At 46.3% G+C, this 18,347-nt stretch overlaps 1 protein-coding gene across 16 annotated transcripts in view; it reads left to right on the forward strand.

Moving 5' to 3' along the window:
- Positions 1 to 18,347, forward strand: part of INPP4A (inositol polyphosphate-4-phosphatase type I A) — a 2,396,889-nt gene that overhangs the window by 1,523,852 nt on the left and 854,690 nt on the right. For all 16 annotated transcript variants that reach the window (XM_069636670.1, XM_069636669.1, XM_069636663.1 and 13 more), the window contains one exon: positions 8,902 to 9,040. In XM_069636670.1, coding sequence (XP_069492771.1) covers positions 8,902 to 9,040 — 139 coding nt within the window. The remainder of the gene's footprint in view (positions 1 to 8,901; positions 9,041 to 18,347) is intronic.

An 18,347-nucleotide genomic window follows, 5' to 3' on the forward strand; every position in this document is an offset into this window, starting at 1 on the left:
CCCCCCACTTCAATACCTATCGTATCATATTGTTGTCTGAGGTATATTGCTAGGGGCTCTAGGGCTAATATATAAAGCATCGGGGACCAAGGGCACCCCTGCCTAGTGCCTCTACTAAGTTACCACCTCTCAGATATTACTGATCCCATTCTAACTCTGGCCAGTGGTTCGCTATATAGCATCTTCACCCACCTCATATAACCGGGCCCCATACCATACCTCTCCAAGGCCGCCAGCAACCATGGCCACTTGACCGAGTCGAAAGCTTTGACCGCATCTAAGGACACGATCACCATTTCACCTTCAGTCGTACTATCCCATTCAACAACCCGTCAGAGTCGCCTGTGATTATGAGTTATATTCCTATTATACATAGCCCGTCTTGTCAGGGTGTATTAGCTTGCTAATCACTCTCTGAAATCTGTTTGCCAGGACAACCGTCAATATCTTGCTGTCCTGGTTCAACATCGAGAGAGGTCTATAAGAGCCACAGCTGTGCGCAGGTTTATTAGGTTTGGGAAGCGGTATTATGACCGCCTCTCTGAGTGATTCCGGCAACCGTCCCACCTCAAACGCTTCATTGAGCCCATCCGCCCCTGGGGTCTTGCAGGTAGGTAGCTGCCTCACCACTTCTTCTAACTCCTCCAGGGTGATTGGTGCGTCTAGCTCCTCCCTTTCCTCCTTACTTATCATGGGTAGTCCTATGTCTTCTAATGTTTCTATTATTTCCTCACGGCTGCCTCCCTTCTCGTCTGCATACAGCTCTTTATAATATTCTGCAAACTCCTCGTTGACCCCCTCTTGGGTGTCCACTACGCTACCATCTTCTCTCATTATCATTCTAATCGTGGGTCTGGGAGCCTCGCTCTTGTATAGCCATGCTAACAGCCGTCCTGTTTTATCCCCTCCCGCATGCTGTCTCTCAATGTACTTTTTGTAGTTAAGGTTGCAGAGTCTTTCCCAGTGCTCCGCAAATTTCTGCTGCAGCCCAAGTACCCGCTCCATGTCTTCGCATCCGCCCTTTAATGCTCCCTCCAGTTCCTCTTCCGTCCGTCGTAGGTCAGCCAGAACCCCTCCCTGCAGGCCTTTTGATTTTTATATGGCAACCCCTCGCATTACTACCTTAAAGGCTTCCCACAATGTACTTGCTGAGTCAACGCTACCCGTGTTCTCCTCAAAGTAATTAGCAATCTCCTCCCTTATATCTTCTGTAAAGACTGGATCCTTGAGCGCCTCTGCTCGAAGGCGCCATGTCGGAATCCGTGCCCTCGGGGGGCGGTACTGCCATCCCAGAACCAGTGGCGAGTGATCTGAGAGGACCCTCGCCTTATATTCTACCTGAGTAACCTCTGCCATCACATCCGACGTGGCAGACGTAGTCCAGCCTCGTATGTAGCTGCTGAGGGGCGGAGTAATGCAAATATTGCCTCTCCTGGGGGTGTTTCGTTCTCCACACATCCGCCAGACGAAAGTCATCTAGCAGTGTCTGTAGTGCTTTCGCCGCTGGGGAAGGTCTATCAATCTTTCCATCCGATCTGTCTACGTTGGGGTTCAGAAACAGTTAAAATCTCCACCCCAAATCACTGCGCTATCCATCTATATGCCGAGGCTGGCACACAGAGTTCTGAAATATGCTACTGTGTCCTGATTGGGGGCATATGTATTTACAATGCTTATCTCCTTATTCTCCACCAACCTTCTCAGCATGACCATCCTCCCATCTGTCTCCGCCACCTCCTGCAATGGTTGGAACGGAACGTGCGGCGCCACCCAGATTAGTACTCCCCTGGCATACGCAGAGTATGTCGAGCCCACCACCACCCCTTTCCATTTCTTAACAATCAACTCCATCTTCTCCCGTGTCAGATGCGTTTCCTGCAATAGCGCAATATCTATCTTTTGCCTTCTTAGATACAGCATGACCTTATTCCTTTTCAAGTAGCTGTTAAGTCCCCTGACATTCCACGTGATTATTTTAAGATCCCCCATGGCTCATTACCGTCCCCCTTGTCCACCTCTAACAGATCCCACCCTCCCGCGCGATACAGATTCTTCCATATAGGCTCATGTTCAAACTTAAACTCCCCACAACTATATACACCCCAAACTTCCCGCTCCCCCCCCACCCACCACCCAGCCCTTACCCAACAACAATTGTTGCCCAGCTCCATCCCTGGATCTCAGGCTCCCCCGCATCTAGCTCTTTCTGGCTCACGCCTGTGCTCGATGCTGCGCAGGGCGAGGTCGCCATAGTGGCGCACCTACTACTACTACAACAATAAATCGGGGGGTAGGGTGCTGTCGCCCTGCCGCTCTTGCTGAGCTTAAAGTTGACTACAATTTGCTACGCAGTTTGCGTATGTATTCGCGCTACTATATTCAAGTCCTTCAAATACGTTGCATTGGTGGCAACTTGTCAAAAAATCAGCATCATTTTGCCACACCCATTAATCAACGTTTTTATCTAATCACCCCTAGAGTGCCCATCTTACACCATGACAATGTGTATACAATGTTTCAGTCACTTATCCTGTTCCTCCCGGGCCTCCTCCGTATCTCCTTCCGGGCAACCCTGTAAATCCAGCCATGTCGATGCGTCCTCCGGAGTGTCAAAAAAGAACATTTTACTCTTGTGCACCACCTTCAGTTTGGCTGGGTACAGAAGCATATATTTTATCCCAGCCGCGCGTAGTCTACTTTTGATAGCCACGTAGCTGTACCGTTGTCTCTGGACCAGCATTGTGTAATCCGGATACGCCGTGATGGTGCTTGAAGCTCTTTCGATTGTCCCACCTTTTCGGAAGTACTCCAGTATCTTCTCGTGGTCTTTATAGTTCAATATTTTGGCGATTATGGCACGGGGAGGGGCCCCTGGTCGCGGTTTCCTCTTGTGGGCTCTGTGTGCACGTTCCACTGCAAATCCTTGCAAGAGTTATTCGGCTTCAACTCCCTGTAAAAGTAAGTTCTCAACATAGTCCGTCGGGTCCCGTCCCTCCTCTCCCTCTGGCAGGCCCACCACGCGAATGTTATTCCTTCTCGCTCTCCCTTCCACTTCCTCTGCGCAAGACTCCAAATTGGCTACCTGTTGTTTGAGCACATGGATCTCCTTTGCGTTGCTGGAGCTGGTATCCGTGTTGGTCTTCACCACACTTTCCAAATTGCTTGTCCGTTCTGCCAGACCCCTGACATCTTGTCTCAGCAGGGTGACCTCTGTGCCTACCGCGCCTATTTTAGCCTCCAAGGAAGAGCGTAGGTCTGACATTGCTATCCCCCATGAGTCTTTTAGTTCCGTGATAGCAGCTAATATGTGATGGTTTTCCTTTGCCGCAGCACTCTCCGCTGGTGTCTTAGAGTTTATGGGCGTCGTGGCAGCGGGAGATTGTTGTGTTTTAGCAAAAGTGTCCATTGTGGCTTGCTTAGTCTTGCTTTTACTGGCGACCCCTCGCGCCACCATTCTGAGGCATGTGTCTTGCACCCAAGGTTGCTGGAGCCCCTGTGTGACAGTCCTGCTTCCCTGTATCGATTTTGCGCCACTGTGTCGTCCTAGCCATGGGGTGATTACCGTATAGTTGCCCTTATTAAGAGTGGGTTGTGCCCTCCCACGTATTAAGTGTCTTACAGTGTCTCAGAGGCCACTTTTTCCATGTATGTCCTTATCCGCTGGATCCCACTCCAGATGTCAGATTTATCTGATTCGCCCACACCATATATTGTGCCTCTCCTTGGCTGCGTCCTTTTTCTGACTCCCCTGCCCGTTGGGGTCATCTGCTTATCTTTCGCCCGCAGAGAGCCCTCGGCTCCCTGTGTTGCACTTCTGTCTGCCTTTAGGTGCGCAGGTTCTCTCCCTTCTGTGCCAGCACGATGGTATATTGGTGTGTTCACCCCTGGCCCCAGTCAGCCAGCGTCCGTTTCCTCAATGGGCAGCTGTGTGTTTTGTTAAGGAGCAGCCGTCTTGGGTCCAGCCGCCCCTACAGCACGATTCGCGCGTGCCTTCTCCTTCAGCTTGGTCGTCCCGAACCCCTTGCTACAATAGTTACACTGCGCTGCTATAGCGCATTCGCCGTCTTCGCTACAATGTATCCAATACTGGTGCGCGGCTCCTGCTCATATCACAGCGAGAGCGTTTGGGCAGCCGCGCCTGTTATTTACATCTCGTGGCGCCCGGCCACTTCAGTTTGCACAGTCTGCTCCACGCGATGAAACGCTTGGGGAGTGCCGCCGGCCGCCACTGCAACTTCCCAATCCTCTGCCTTAGTCCTGCCGCGCCCCTCCGCTCACCGTTACTGTGACAAGTTGTGTTCCTTCAGGTGCCCCATCAAAGGCCAGCTCCTCGCACACTGATCCTGCCTTGCACCGCAGTCGCGGCGGACGAAGTCTAAATGTCTTTGTGGTCCGCCATTTTGTGTGCCTCTGTGCTCGCCCATGTCCTGCACACAAAGAGCTGTATCTTCGGCTCGGCTACTCCAACAAGCTCGCGGTTGGATAATGTCGTGGGATACGCGTTCCGACGCATGTGCTGTTATTTCCAGGGACTTTGAAGTTGTTAAAAGTGCATTTTGCCAGATCGCCGTCGGATCATATGGAGCTGCAGTGTCGGTGCACGTCCTACTCCATGGCTAGTTAGCCACGCCCCCTCAGCCTTCTTTACTTATCCCCAACCTGACAAGGGCAGTCAACCCTCGCATTAAGATGTTTATACCAGCCCTGTCAGATCCATTGTACATCAGGGGGCAGCTAACGCATGACTCTCTCGTGGTGACCACCACAAGGAAAAGAGTGGGCAGGTCTTTAGCTTCTGCTGAAGCCCCACCTGACAAGGTGTGCAAAAAGAATTACACATTGGGCAGGAAAGTAGTTTCGTCGGCTGCTTACCAAGTAAGGGAATCCAACAACACGAGTTATAATTGCCACAAGTGGGATGAGATCTCACAACAAATAGACTCGACCCCAGAGCCCCTAAAAACGCAGCTTTTAAAAACAGTAACAGATGGCAAGCTGCATCCTGAAAAATAATCTGGACGCTGTAGATGCGGGCCGGATAGTAGTTGAAGGTACTCTCATTAAAATGCCATGCATCGCTACGTCAATCAAGTTTCAAGCTGGAAACCTAAACCACCCTTTTAAATATGCCAATTGAGCCTAATGCCTTATTTGGGAAAGCGATTGAAGGTACACTGAACAGTGCTAAGGAGGAGTATGACACCCTCAAATCCCTGGGACAGCTCAGAAACAAACCCTTTGTGCAGAGAGCCGCATTTAATACACTCAACTGATAACAACTTGCAGCGGTCCTCCAACTACAACCAGGAGGGCAATCCTCCCAACAACATTTTCAAAGGGGCCAAAGAAGGTCGAGAAGTAGAGGCAGATCCTCCTCCTCCAGAGGCTCCACCCCACCAAAGCAATGACCACCCACTCCAGGTGCCTCCCATGCCTCTCCAGTAGGACGTCACATTTCTCATTTTACCCACGCATGGGAGGGGATCAAGTCGGACAAGTGGGTACTTTCCTCCGTGGGCAGAGGCTATTGCATAGAACTCATGCAGACACCACCCAACCCCCCGCCAAGATTCAGACAAATGACACAGGAGGAACAGCGCATTCCCCTGGAAGAGGTCAAAGCACTGCTACTAAAAAACGCAATAGAAATCGTCCTGGCAAACCAGGTAAACAAGGGTATCTATTCAATGTACTTCCTTGTGCCAAAGAAAGACCCTACAGTGCGCCCTGTCCTAGACATGTGCCCTGCGAACACATATGTCAAGCCTCCAGAATTTAGAATGACTACACTACAAGAAGTAATCCCAATGCTAAAACAGGGGGACTACATGGCAACTTTGGAAATGAAAGATGCATACTTCAATATTTCAATATTCCAGCGCGTCGAAAATGCCTGCGCTTCAAAATAACAAATCAACACTACCAATTCAAGGTGCTACCCTTCGGCATAGCCTCCCCTCAAATCAAAACACTCAAAGGACAATCAATCTTCTGTTCCAATTGGGATTCTCAAACAACGAGAAAAAAGCAAGTCTTGTTCTAAGCAAAACCAAACAGTTCCTTGGAGCTATCATAACAATGGAAGAAGGGCTAGTATTCCCCTCAAACGAAAGAGTACAAAACATACCTCTGCAAATACCTCAATATCTGGGCGGTCACCAAATAACCATACGCAAAGCAATGCGCTTGCTTAGGATGATGGCTTCATGCATTTACCTAGTTCCTCATGCACGGTTGTGTATGCGCCCAATGCAAGAGTGGTTAGCGAAACAGTGGTCTCAGGCACGCTCTCAGTGGGACGATCTAGTGGTTGTTTTGCTAACCCTAATACAAGCGCTACGCTGGTGGACAAAAGAAAATGTGTTTAAGGTAAAACCCTTTAACAATCCTGCAGTGCAAGCAATAGTTACAACAGGCGCCTCACTCTTCGGATGGGGAGCCCATTACCTCCAGCACACGGCGCATGGCCTGTGGACACAGATCACAGCCCAAAATCACATCAACCTTTTAGAGCTACTAGCAGTACTCAAAGCCATACAAAGCCTTTCAGGTGTATCTAATAGGTCAAACAGTGCTTGTCCTCCCAGACAGCACCACTGCCATGTTTTACATAAACAAGCAGGGAGGCCACACTCTCCAAGTCTGTCCAGACTAGCCCAGAAAAATGTGGAAGTGGGCACTCAAGCGGAACATGTTCCTAGTATACCAACACGTTCCAGGGGAACTCCATTCTCTAGCAGACTCTCTAAGCAGAGATCCCCTACCCAAAGAACATGAGTGGCGACTCAACAGAGGAATTTTAGACAATATATTTGCCCTTTGGGGCTATTCTCCTTTAGACATGTTTGCCACAAGCCAAAACGCACAAGGGCCAGACTTCGCATCCAGGTTTTCCCAACCCAGATCCAAGGGGAACGCCCTATGGATGGGCTGGTCAGGAAAATCTGCTTACGCTTTTCCACCAACACCACTACCCCGCAGAATAGTGCACAAAATGCACCAGGAACAAGCAACTCTAATCCTGGTCAATCCAATGTGGGCAAGACAACCTTGGTTTCCGCATCTGCTCAAACTGGCGATGTGCAACCCAATCGAGCTCCCGTGCCCAGTCAACATGCTCACCCAACACGGGGGGACAACGCTACACCCACATCTTCAATCTATGAACTTGGCAGCTTGCTCCTGAAGTCCTAAAGTTTGGTCATTAAAAACTACCTCAAAGGTGTAAGGAAATCCTCAAGGAGGCACGTAAACCTAACACCAGACACTGTTACTTTAACTAATGGAAAAGATTTGTAATATGGTGCCAGTCACCAAATGTAAACCTGATTGAATGTACTCTATCACACATTTTTCACTACATGCTCCACTTACTAGACTCTGTGCTAGTATTCAACTCCATCAAGTTTCACCTAACAGCTCTATCTGCGTTCACCACTTCTCAAAACAAGTTGTCCTGCTGGGTTGTCCCTGTTGTTAAGGCTTTCAGGCAGGGATTAAAGAGACTTTGCCCCACCATTTCCAACCCGCCTCCAGGGTAGGATCTCAATGTGGTACTCTCAAAGTTCATAGGCCCTCCCTTTGAGTCTATGCACAAATCCACCCTTAAACATCTAACATACAAGAAAGCTTTTCTGGTGGCCATCACCTCCATAAGAAGATTCAGTGAGCTACAAGCTTTGTCAGTGCAAGACCCTTTCTTTGTTATCCACAAAGACAAGTTGGTACTAAGAACACACCGTAGGTTTTCACCTAAATTCATATCCAAGTTCCATGTTAACCAAGCCATTGAACTACCCGCTTTCTTTCAAAATCCTTCAAACTCAACTGAGAAGAACCACCATACACTAGATGTAAGGCAGGCGGTTCTTTACTATGACAAAACCGGTAAGAAAAACAGACCAACGTTTCTAAAAACGCCATCTCCAGGTGAATAGTGAAATGCATACAGCTCTGCTACTCCCTATCAAAGAAAACTCTGCCTTTCACACCAAGAGCTCACTCTACCAGGGGTACAGGAGCTACCTTGGCTTTTATTGCAAACATCCCTCTGGACACCATTTGCAAAGCAGCTACATAGAGTTCCATGCATACTTTTACTCAGCATTACTGCATTGACACACATTCTAAAGCAGATTCACAGGTGGGACAAGTGCTGCTAAAACATCTGTTTGCCACTGTACCTTCTCACAACCCACCACCTTCTCCAGATACTGCTCGCTAGTCTATGCATAGCATGTGATCTAAGCAGATACACAAGCCTCAGAAGGGATACATTACTCACCAAAATCGTATTTCTGATGCTTGTATCTGCTTAAAGTCACATGCGCCCACCCTTCCTCCTCTGAAGTCGATGCTGCATAGAGGTTTTCTGGCTTTATCTACTCTTGTTTGCTTTATTACATCTGTTCTCCCGCTACACTTCATGCTACCTCATGTCAGAACAAAACAATCTGAGGGACTTCGACCCGTGAAGGGCCATGGGTACAAGACACAACACAATAGGGATGTATTACTAGCACGACCTGTCGACGTCCCTTTTTGAGTTTTGAAAACAAAAAATGTAACACTATGCGGCTACCACTAGATGTCGGCCTATGCATACCATGTGAATATAAGCAGATACAAGCATCAGAAATAGGATTACGGTGAGTAATGTATCCCGTATAGTTCCCCATTTAATAGCATAAAATTTAGCATAATTTCAATAACTCTGATAAATGCCACTGACAAAAACATTTGAAAAGGCTAAGATGTTCGATTGTAACAGTCCTTGATCCACAATTTTGTTGACAAATTTTGTTTGGGGTTATTTAAAATTTACATTGACAACAGTTTTTTTCGTGTCTCATAAGAGATCATTAATGTATGTCCTTCTTCACTTTCTTTTTCCGGTACAAGGAAAAGGTCTGGGTGAATGTCGACAAAAGTCTGGAGTGCATCATTCAGAGGGTGGACAAGCTTCTACAGAAAGAACGGCTGCACAGCGACAGCTGTGAAGATGTTTTCCAGTGTGACGTTAGCTGCTCTAGTAAGAAAGGTAATCCGTCTCGAGCGTACTGGATAAATCCAGAAGCCTCGGATGAAACCTTGAAATCATCATCATCATCAACATCATCAATGCCACCCCTGCTATCTTCATCCTTACCATCACCTTCTGCATGCTTTTCTTACAGAGTTAAAAGTACGTATAGTACAAACTCTTTCCTCATCTTTTTTGCTCTTATTTAAGTATGTTTATAGCCACATTATTTGTTTCTAATAATCAAACAATATCTGATCACTCGCTTGCTGATCCCCTTGCCAGTAACATTCCGTTGTTGTTCATTTGACAAGGGTGGGCCTTTCCATGGTGAATCCCTTACCAATTCTGTTTTTTCTATTCATACCACCAAATTCATTTTAATACTACTATTACTATTGACAAATATATCCTCAGTTTGTTTGCACATGGCTGTTGTATGTATTTCAAATGTTCCACTTTCATCATCACTGCTTTTTAAATTTAATAATGTGTACTAAACGACTAAGCACAGTGTGTAGATAACATTCTGATAGCACATGACAAAAATAAGAAAAGTTGTTGTGTTTGATCCAGTTCTTATCAGCCTTATTCAGTGCATCAGCCTCAAATTACATTTTATGAAACTAATCAACAGATTGGAATGATATCTACACTCTAATAATGGTATACAATAATTCAAACACTGTACTGTTTTCCTAAACTGTTGAAACCACCACCATAAGGATGCAGAAGCTTCAATGGTAGCTGTGACAAGTGAGGAAGAGAGGGTGAAGTGTAGTCGGCGAATAGGTGCCTGTATCTCCTTCCCATTTACTCTGGGGTATCCATGGTCAACGCAAGATCATGAAGAGGAGGAGGTGCACTGTTTTCTTCAATGTCTGATGCTCAATCTATTTCCTACTTAACCCAGTTTGCTAGCCTTGACAGTTCTCGTTTGCCATTTCATGGCAGTTGGGAAGAATGGTTAGGAATATCCTCCATGTGTCAGTCTTGCTCCGTGTACATCCAGTATACAATTGAATTTTCACTGCTCTGATCAATGGTGGTGCCTCTGTAGTCTCCTGGTTTTCTGTTCTGTTTTTAAATACTTAAATGTAGCTTTGCACTAAATCCCTTATTCTAACAGACTCCTTTCTCCCACAGATTTCTTTTACAAAAATAGGTCTTCCAAGCGCAAGCATGGCGGCTGAAACTTTTTCAGCTACCAAGGCGTAGAAGCATTTAAAGCTACCAAATCTCTCTGTGTTTGCTCCTCTCTTCATCGTTGGGGCCTATGACTCTAGATGTCTATTTAAATATTGTATGTAGGCACTTGGTGGCCTATGACCCTGGATGTGATATTCATGTGCTGGTAACACACTCTGACCTGTTCTCTCACACACATGTTCCCTCTCTTCTTTCCCTGATCTCACTATTCTGTCTGCTTCACCCTCTTCTCTCTTCTCTCTCTACCCCTCCTTTCTATGCCTCCTCTCACACCCTCTGATCTTCTTCCTCTCCCTCTCACCTTCTTTCCTTCCTATGTCTGCTCTCTCCCCTTACCCTTCTCCTCACCTCTCTAAACACGCCTGTTCTCACCTTTCCAAACCCTTCTCCTCGCCTCTCTACGCACTTTTATCCTCTGCTCTCTCCTTATCTATCTACACACTCTTTTATCACCTCTCTCTACACCCTTCTCCTCTCTCTGCACCTCTGTGCCCTAATCCTACCACACTCTCTGTCTATCTTTTTCAATTTCAATTTCATGGTGCTTTATTTCGACAACAACGTCACAAAAGCCAAAATGTCATCATATAATGATCCATTAAATCCTTCTCTTTTCCCTGCACCTCTGTGCTCTAATCCTACCACACTCTCTGTCTATCCTTTTCAATTTCATGGTGCTTTATTTCGAAAACAATGTCACAAAAGCCAAAATGTCATCACATAACGATCCATTCAAATAATTCATTCATAAGAATAAGGCCATCAACAATGTTGTAAAAGCCAACATTTCCGCACATAACAATACATACAAATGATTCATCCGTAGATATAAAACCATCATATAAAAATGGAAATAAATGAAAAAAGGGGATAAAAATACATCCCAGTTAATTCATAAAATGACACGCCATCAATGGCAATTCATCTTTACCTTGTTCTGTCTTACCCTCCAGGCCCACACTAGATATTTACAAGTAGCGTAGACTGCAGGCACATCACTAGAATTGGTGCAAACAGTTATGGCCTCAGCAATTGTATGATAACGTCGGACTTTCCATAGCAGCCTTAAGAAGCTCTTTCTCAGTGAAAAAGTGGTCGGGAATAACATTTAAAAAAATGGACCATGTTTTCGGTCATACAACCAAACAACGAACCGGATGGGGCCACCTTAATATTCCATTCGCTATCAGTAAAATCACAAAATGAAATTTCGTATACAAAGCTTTTTCACATTATGGGTTTACATAGTCCAGGTAGACCTCGTAGCCCTCATTGGTCTTTATGGTCCAATAACGTGTCAGGACCGACGATTCTGTTTCCTTGATGCGATTGTCACAATTAGCCTTTTGGAGAGATGCCACCTTAATCACTGCCTTGGTGATGTTGGTTATGGTGCTTGGGTTTATCAAGTACTCCCCAAAGCCCAAGCTATGTAACCTCTCCTTAACGTGGAAAAACCAAGGCAAGGAAGGTCTCCCTGCCTGAGATAGAACATCCAATAGGGCTTCTTTGTATTTCAGCAACAAGTCATTCGACCATAATCAAACCCAATAAAAAACAGGCCATAACCGACAGATGAATTTGACACTTTGCATCCCTGTTTCTAATAGAACTGGTAAATTGAGCGCATTATATGGTAGTCCCAAAATATTCTTAATATACTTGTTTTCCACAGTGGCTATTGAATTAATGTTTAGCTGTCCCCATAACTCTGCCTATAGATAGAGTGCTGCCCGGCCTTGGACTTTTTAAACCTCAAGGGAGACACGCACTGCACCATTACCTTGTTCAACAGTAAATCTTAGTAGTGCACTGCTGTACCTTGCCAGTGTGACCCTTGCCTTGACCCTTTTTCCCAGATAATCATAAAAGTCATCATGTTCTATGGGGCCCTCATCCAACTCAAACCTTAGAGCTTTAACCTTTCTCCTTGGTCTTGTGTTAAAGGTCAGTGATTTCGTCTTTACAATGTTAAGAGCCAGGCCGTTGTTCTTAGAAAAATTCACAAATATCTCTAGTTGCTTACACACACCGATACGGGTTAGAGATAATAAAACGGCATCATCAGCAAACAGAAGTGCCGGGATCTTATCTCCTGCCAACCACTGGGCATCAGACTGGGAGCCCAGCAGCTCATCAAGTACACCATTTACAAAAATGCAAAAAAGCTTAGGGCCAAGGACGCACCCCTGTTGGACTTCCTTTTCAATCTTAAATGATCTAGAGGTGCTTCCATCTCTACCCCAAAGCACAACAGCTTCATTCCCAGAGTATAAGCTTTGAATGGCATCGAACAATTGCAGGGGAATGTTCAGTCCTCGGAGAACCTCCCACAGCCGACTCCTGGACACTGTATCAAATGCTGTCCGAAGATCTATAAATATCGCATGAACACTCAATTTTCTTAAGGACAGCATATTTATCACATATCAATCTCAGCAATAGGCTTTGATCCACTGTGCTCAGGCCCCCACAGAACCGAGTTGGACAATGATTAATTATATGATTGTTAGAGATCCAGGATTCAAGATAAGCGATGCTCACTCTGGCATAGATTTTGGCGCCTGAATCCAATAATGAGATTGGTCGGCAGTTTGCCAGCGACTCTCTAGCTCCCTTTTTGTGAATGTGAACTATCTTGGCCTGGGCCTATTAGGAGAGGACTGCATTATATTTTAGGAGTGCATTATGTAACTTAGTAAGGTATGGGATCCAAATACTGGGTTCTGTGGCATATAAGCCTATCTGGGCCTGGAGCCTTCCCCAGCTTTTGGCTGTGGTGGGCTCTGCCAACTTTCTCATAGGAGAGGATAAGCAGAGGATAGTTACGTACCACCACTGTCAGCCTATTGCCTTCTTCTCTGGCGTGTCCCTCAGTGGCAGACCTGTCCTCCTTGTATAGCCCAGAGAAGTTCTCTAAACAGCTAGATTCTGAAATGCAGCCCTGCTGCGTGTTACGCATAGGGTTACGCTCAGTCCCCATAATACCCCAAAAGCCCCTAGAATCCCCTTTGCCTATTGTAGAGAGTAATGCACCACAGGGCTTCTCACTCCATTCCCTTTTCTTGTTCTTAAGGAGTTCCTCTCCCTCTCACCTCCTTTCCTTCCTATGTCTGCACTCTCCCCTTACACTTCTCCTCACCTCGCTCAACACACCTCTTCTCACATCTCCAAACCCTTCTCCTAACCTCTTTACAAACTTTTATCCTCTCCTCTCTCCTTGTCTATCCACACACCCTCTCCTTACCTCTCTCCACACCCTTCTCCTCTCTCTGCACCTCTGTGCCCTAATCCTACCACACGCTCTATGCCTATCTTTTTCAACTACTTTCACCTTTCCTGCTTCACTCCACTCTCACCACTACTCCCACTACCTCATTGCACTCTCCACTCACATCATACATTCTTTATCACTCTGTCTTTCTGTAATCCCCCCTGCACTTCTCTCTCTATCTTTTTTCACTCGTCTTTTACACACCAAACTACACTCAACTGGTGCCACTCTCCCTCACAACAAATACCTCGCCTGTACTCCACATCAACTCTGCAGCACTCTACTCCACTGTCTGTCCTCTGCCTGAACTCTCAGTTCCCCTCCACACTTCCTGACCTCACCCCAAAACCCTACTTTCTGTCTTCTTTTCACCCTCCATTACTGTTCTCTTCCTAGTCTTATCCTCCCCTCCATTTGTTTCAGCGCCCACTTTGCCCTTTGAGCCAATCTGTGGCTATTTCCTCCTTTTATACTTTTCTCATCCTGATTCTATCCCTCCCCTCCATTGGTTCAAGCACTCAGCTGACCCTGTGGGCCAAACTGTGGCTATCATTCTCAAGATGCCTGGTTATACAAGTGCAAAGCTTTAAAACCCAATCTTGACCCGCCCCCTTTTCAATTTCCATTTGCAGTGTAGCAGCAAAGTGCTCAGATTTTCCTTGTGGGTTTCTTCGTGGGCTGCTGGGTTTTGATTCCAATTCGCTTTGGGGAGGTTTTTGGTGTCTCTTATTGCTCCCATTTAGTCCCTCCTCTCTCTTAGTCCATTTTCTGTTGCCTCACTGCTCACTTGGGTTCCGTCTGGGGTTGTTAGGTCAGGGGTTGGTGCCTCATCTCTATTTGGCAAGAAACATTCCAGTCCATTCCATTTCTGTTTTTGATTGCATTCCCCTGGTTTGGATCCAGGTTTTTCTTGGGTGCTCCCAGGTGCATTCTGGAGTTGCCGTCCAGTAAAAAAACCAAAAGAGAACTTTGGCCAGAACAAGTACTGGGAGGCATCATGTGACAGATGTTGGCACCCACATTAATATTGAAGGCACGTGAGGGGGTTTCAAGGACTGGGTGTTAGAATCCCTCACCACTGCACCCATGCTTGGAAGATGTCCACAGCCACATAATTGTGGCAATGGTGGAGGAGGAAACAGACCTCAATCTGGCATCAAGGGATGTCCGCAAGCCCACTCCAAGTTGGCGCTTGCGTACGGATGTAGCGACGTACTGATGCCAAGATGGTGCCTCCGGCTTGGAGGCAGACAGAGGATGCCGTGACTACAAGAATGTGAATTGCACGGTAAGCAGTACATCACAACTCTCGTCTTGTCCCCACCTCCTAGTTGGCATATGCTAGTTACCTGGTTCTCTTCCCTCCATATTGTTCCTCTGTTGTTCTGCCTTTCCTGGACCCTTCTGTTGATTTGTGTTTCTGCCCTATACACTGTTTCCTGCAACTATGTCCTGGGGTTCAACTTGTTAGATCCTGTGGAGGTGCTTATCTCTCATCTCTGGTCTTCAGAAACTGCTTCCATCTCATCACTTGCAGAGGTTTTTCCTGGTCATTTGGTTTTCCTCCTTGTTGGACCTGTGCTCCCAGGGAAGCGTCGTGCCTTCTGTCTTCATCCAGAGGGAGAGATGGCTTCTCGGGGTTTGTGGGCCAGGCCTTTCCTCTTCCCTACAACCTCACCAGGGACATATGATATGATATGGTATGTCACGTGTAACGCGCCTGTACACAAGTATTTCTAGGTGGGAAGGACCTCTTACGTAAAGCCTGTCGCTCAGACTGGGGGCTTCCCAATGTCAATCTGTAAAAATATAGCCCTATCATCGTCTTGCCCCCCCTGGGCAAGCCTGCTCTGGTCTCAGACAATCTTTGACGATCCCCTAGGGAAGGTGTATGTGGCGCCCATAGCCCCCCCCCCAATCTTCATGTCTCAGGCCCCTTGTTCACTGTGTTACTCCTAGGAACATACCCATATTGTACAGAACAAATAAAACCAACACAATACCAACATACTCCTATCTTACTCCTATGGACACAAATAACAAGACACAAAGAACAACACATGAATCGATTCAATTATAACAATGAAACACATTTATTTGGGCACACCAAAGCATGATTCAGACAATGCTAAAACTATAGCCAAGATCAAATTTGCACCTTTTATGCTTGTGGTGCAAATACCATAACTATAAGCCTCTCAGGTTCCTAATGCAATCGTATAGTGCAAGCCTTTCATTCTAATACAGTCAAATGCAGGCGTGTGTTTCTAATGCAGTCTAAAAATACATGCCTATTGTGCAAGCGTCAAACATCCAACAATCCTCTCCTTCATACGGAATCAAACCTCTCTTCAATCCACACCATGCTTCACACTCACTCTCTTTAAGACAATCCCTGTCTGATCTCCCCTTTAAAGCTCTTTGTGTGAGTGTCTGACCAACAACTAGATGATGTCATATTCTATCCATGGGCATAATTCTTGGGGGGGGGGGGCAGGGATGCACGTCCCCCCAATTTCCATGGCAGACCATTCTGTCCCCACTCATTTGGCACAGGCACCTCCCCTTCAGATGCCATGTCCTCTTCAACCCATCAGCAAAGTTACCCCACTAAATCAATCCGTTTGTCTAGCAATGCACCATACTTCCCATCTGCTTGTGCATCTCTCTGTCTCCAGCTTTCTTCCCGCTACTCTCTGCAATCAGTCAGTCAGTCAGCTGTGACAGGCCCCCAAGATCTGGTCACACGACTGCTTCCGCCAAGTTCTGTCAAGATCTCTCTCATAGCCATCGGATTCTGCTCTCTCTCATTTTCAGGATTGCATTCTCCATCCAAACTCCATCAGCAGCTAGCTCGAACAAACTCCCATCAGTTTCTAGCTGCATCCCCCATCAGACTCTCAGCATCTATATCGAACTAGCCACAACTCTCTCAACTCCTTAGCTCTCTCCAACTCTCTAACTGCTTTCTCTCCAGCCCTGGTTATAGTCTCCAATGACGCACATATCTCTCCATGGTGACATTCTAAGAATGTCTCTCTCTGTGTCAGCATTCTATATTCAGGCCGCGCCTGCAAGTCTGTGTTTTGCGTGTACTTTCATGTCCTGTCACTTCGTGTGCTGTCAGCTTGATAATTGAACATCATATCGTTCTTTCATGGCCATTCTGTGTGCGGCGAAAAACACCATCTATTCCCTATTCCTGCATTCACTCCACTGTAGGCATCACAAAATGCTCTCTCTGTGCCCCTTTTTAAAGCAACTCCCTTTGCTGAGAAGGCTTCCCTCCTATCTCTCTACCCACTCCATGTCGCTCCCTTCATGGCCTCCAACCCTCGTGTTGTCTCCGCGACGCTCAGAGCTCAAGCTGATAAGCTTTCTTCTCGGACAAGGGTTCATTTTATCTGTCTCCAAGCAAAGGTTTACAAATTCCTTAATTCATAACAATTCTCCGCACTGAGCCCAGTGCAAAGCCACTCTGTCTTTCTCCATCAGCAAGTGGCTTTCAAATGCCAGCCTAATGCTTTCTAACGTTTACAATTCTCGCAATGCAAGCACTAACATAATGCAAAACTCATTCTAAATACATACTCAACATACATACATAAATGACAGTCTCTATATGTGTCTCTACAAAGCATAACAATGTGAATGGCTTTTCATGTCATTTCAAATATGCACTGTGTGTGCCATTCTAGGCCTCGTTTGTTTTCTTCTAGTGAAAACAATAAGCAAACTCATTCTAAGCACTACATTCTAAGGCAACCATAAATGCATAGCAAATCATGATGCACATATACCGTGTCTCTAAAGCACTATCATGGCACTCCAAATACGTGCAAGTGTCATTCTATTGCAAATGGCAAAAGTGTCTAGCAATCTATAAGCAAATTGCAAATGCATACAAAGGTAGCAGTCTAATAATATGGATAGCTAAATACCTAATAATGGGTAATGGTTCTCTACAGAGAGTGTTATGATTCTCCTAATTCAGGCATCTCATTTCATCCAATTCCACACCAACTCCCCTCCCATCATCTGGGACAGGACTGGCTCTGGCTTTTGCTGTCTGCCAGAGGTCTTGGGCGTCCCTGTCCACCCCACCCCACCCTGACAGGGTCCAGTCCCAGACAGTGTCACATCACCTAGTAACTTTTTCTCCAAACTCCACTTTTTTAAAGAAATGTCACTCCCACTCTAGGGACTTCGCATCTGACTCTGAGGAGTCACTAACTGCACTGGTATAGGTACCATCCCCACCAGCAACTCCACTCTGGAGCAGTTGGAGTAATTCTGCCAGAAGATATTTTCACCAAGGCCCTGCCACCACCTTCCCAGGCTATAGAAGACTCTCAATCTGCCACTGTATGACCATGAGCTTGGTTCTAGCCTTGGATATCAATACTGCGTCCATCCATGCCATACAACTTCCTTTCTGGTGCGGTAGTCCCACCATCGACTTCAACGCTTCTCCCCGCTGCTCTTTCCCATGAAGAACACAGCGGCATGAAATTTGCCTCTGCTCCAGAACAGGGTTTCTGTCCAAATTTGGTCAGATCATTGATGAGGAATGTGGGGTAGATCAGAAGAACGAGGCATACCAAGAGGTGGCATTTCTACTTGTGATTTTATTCAAATAATGAACAGAAGGCCTATCTATCCCTACCAAAGAGGACGTTTCCCTACCTAACTGAAATCTAACAAGGGTGCTTGTCATCAGTGAGGTAGTCCAAATCAAAATAGTCTGCCCTCCGTCCAAAAACTACCCTAACCAACAAAACAAAAAGTGGTTCCAGGAGATTGACTCCCTTGTTTCCCCACTCAAGTGTCTTTGCATTTATT

This window comes from Ambystoma mexicanum, chromosome 7p, assembly GCF_040938575.1.
Source record: "Ambystoma mexicanum isolate Mex_15411 chromosome 7p, UKY_AmexF1_1, whole genome shotgun sequence".
NCBI classification, from domain to species: Eukaryota; Metazoa; Chordata; class Amphibia; order Caudata; family Ambystomatidae; genus Ambystoma; species Ambystoma mexicanum.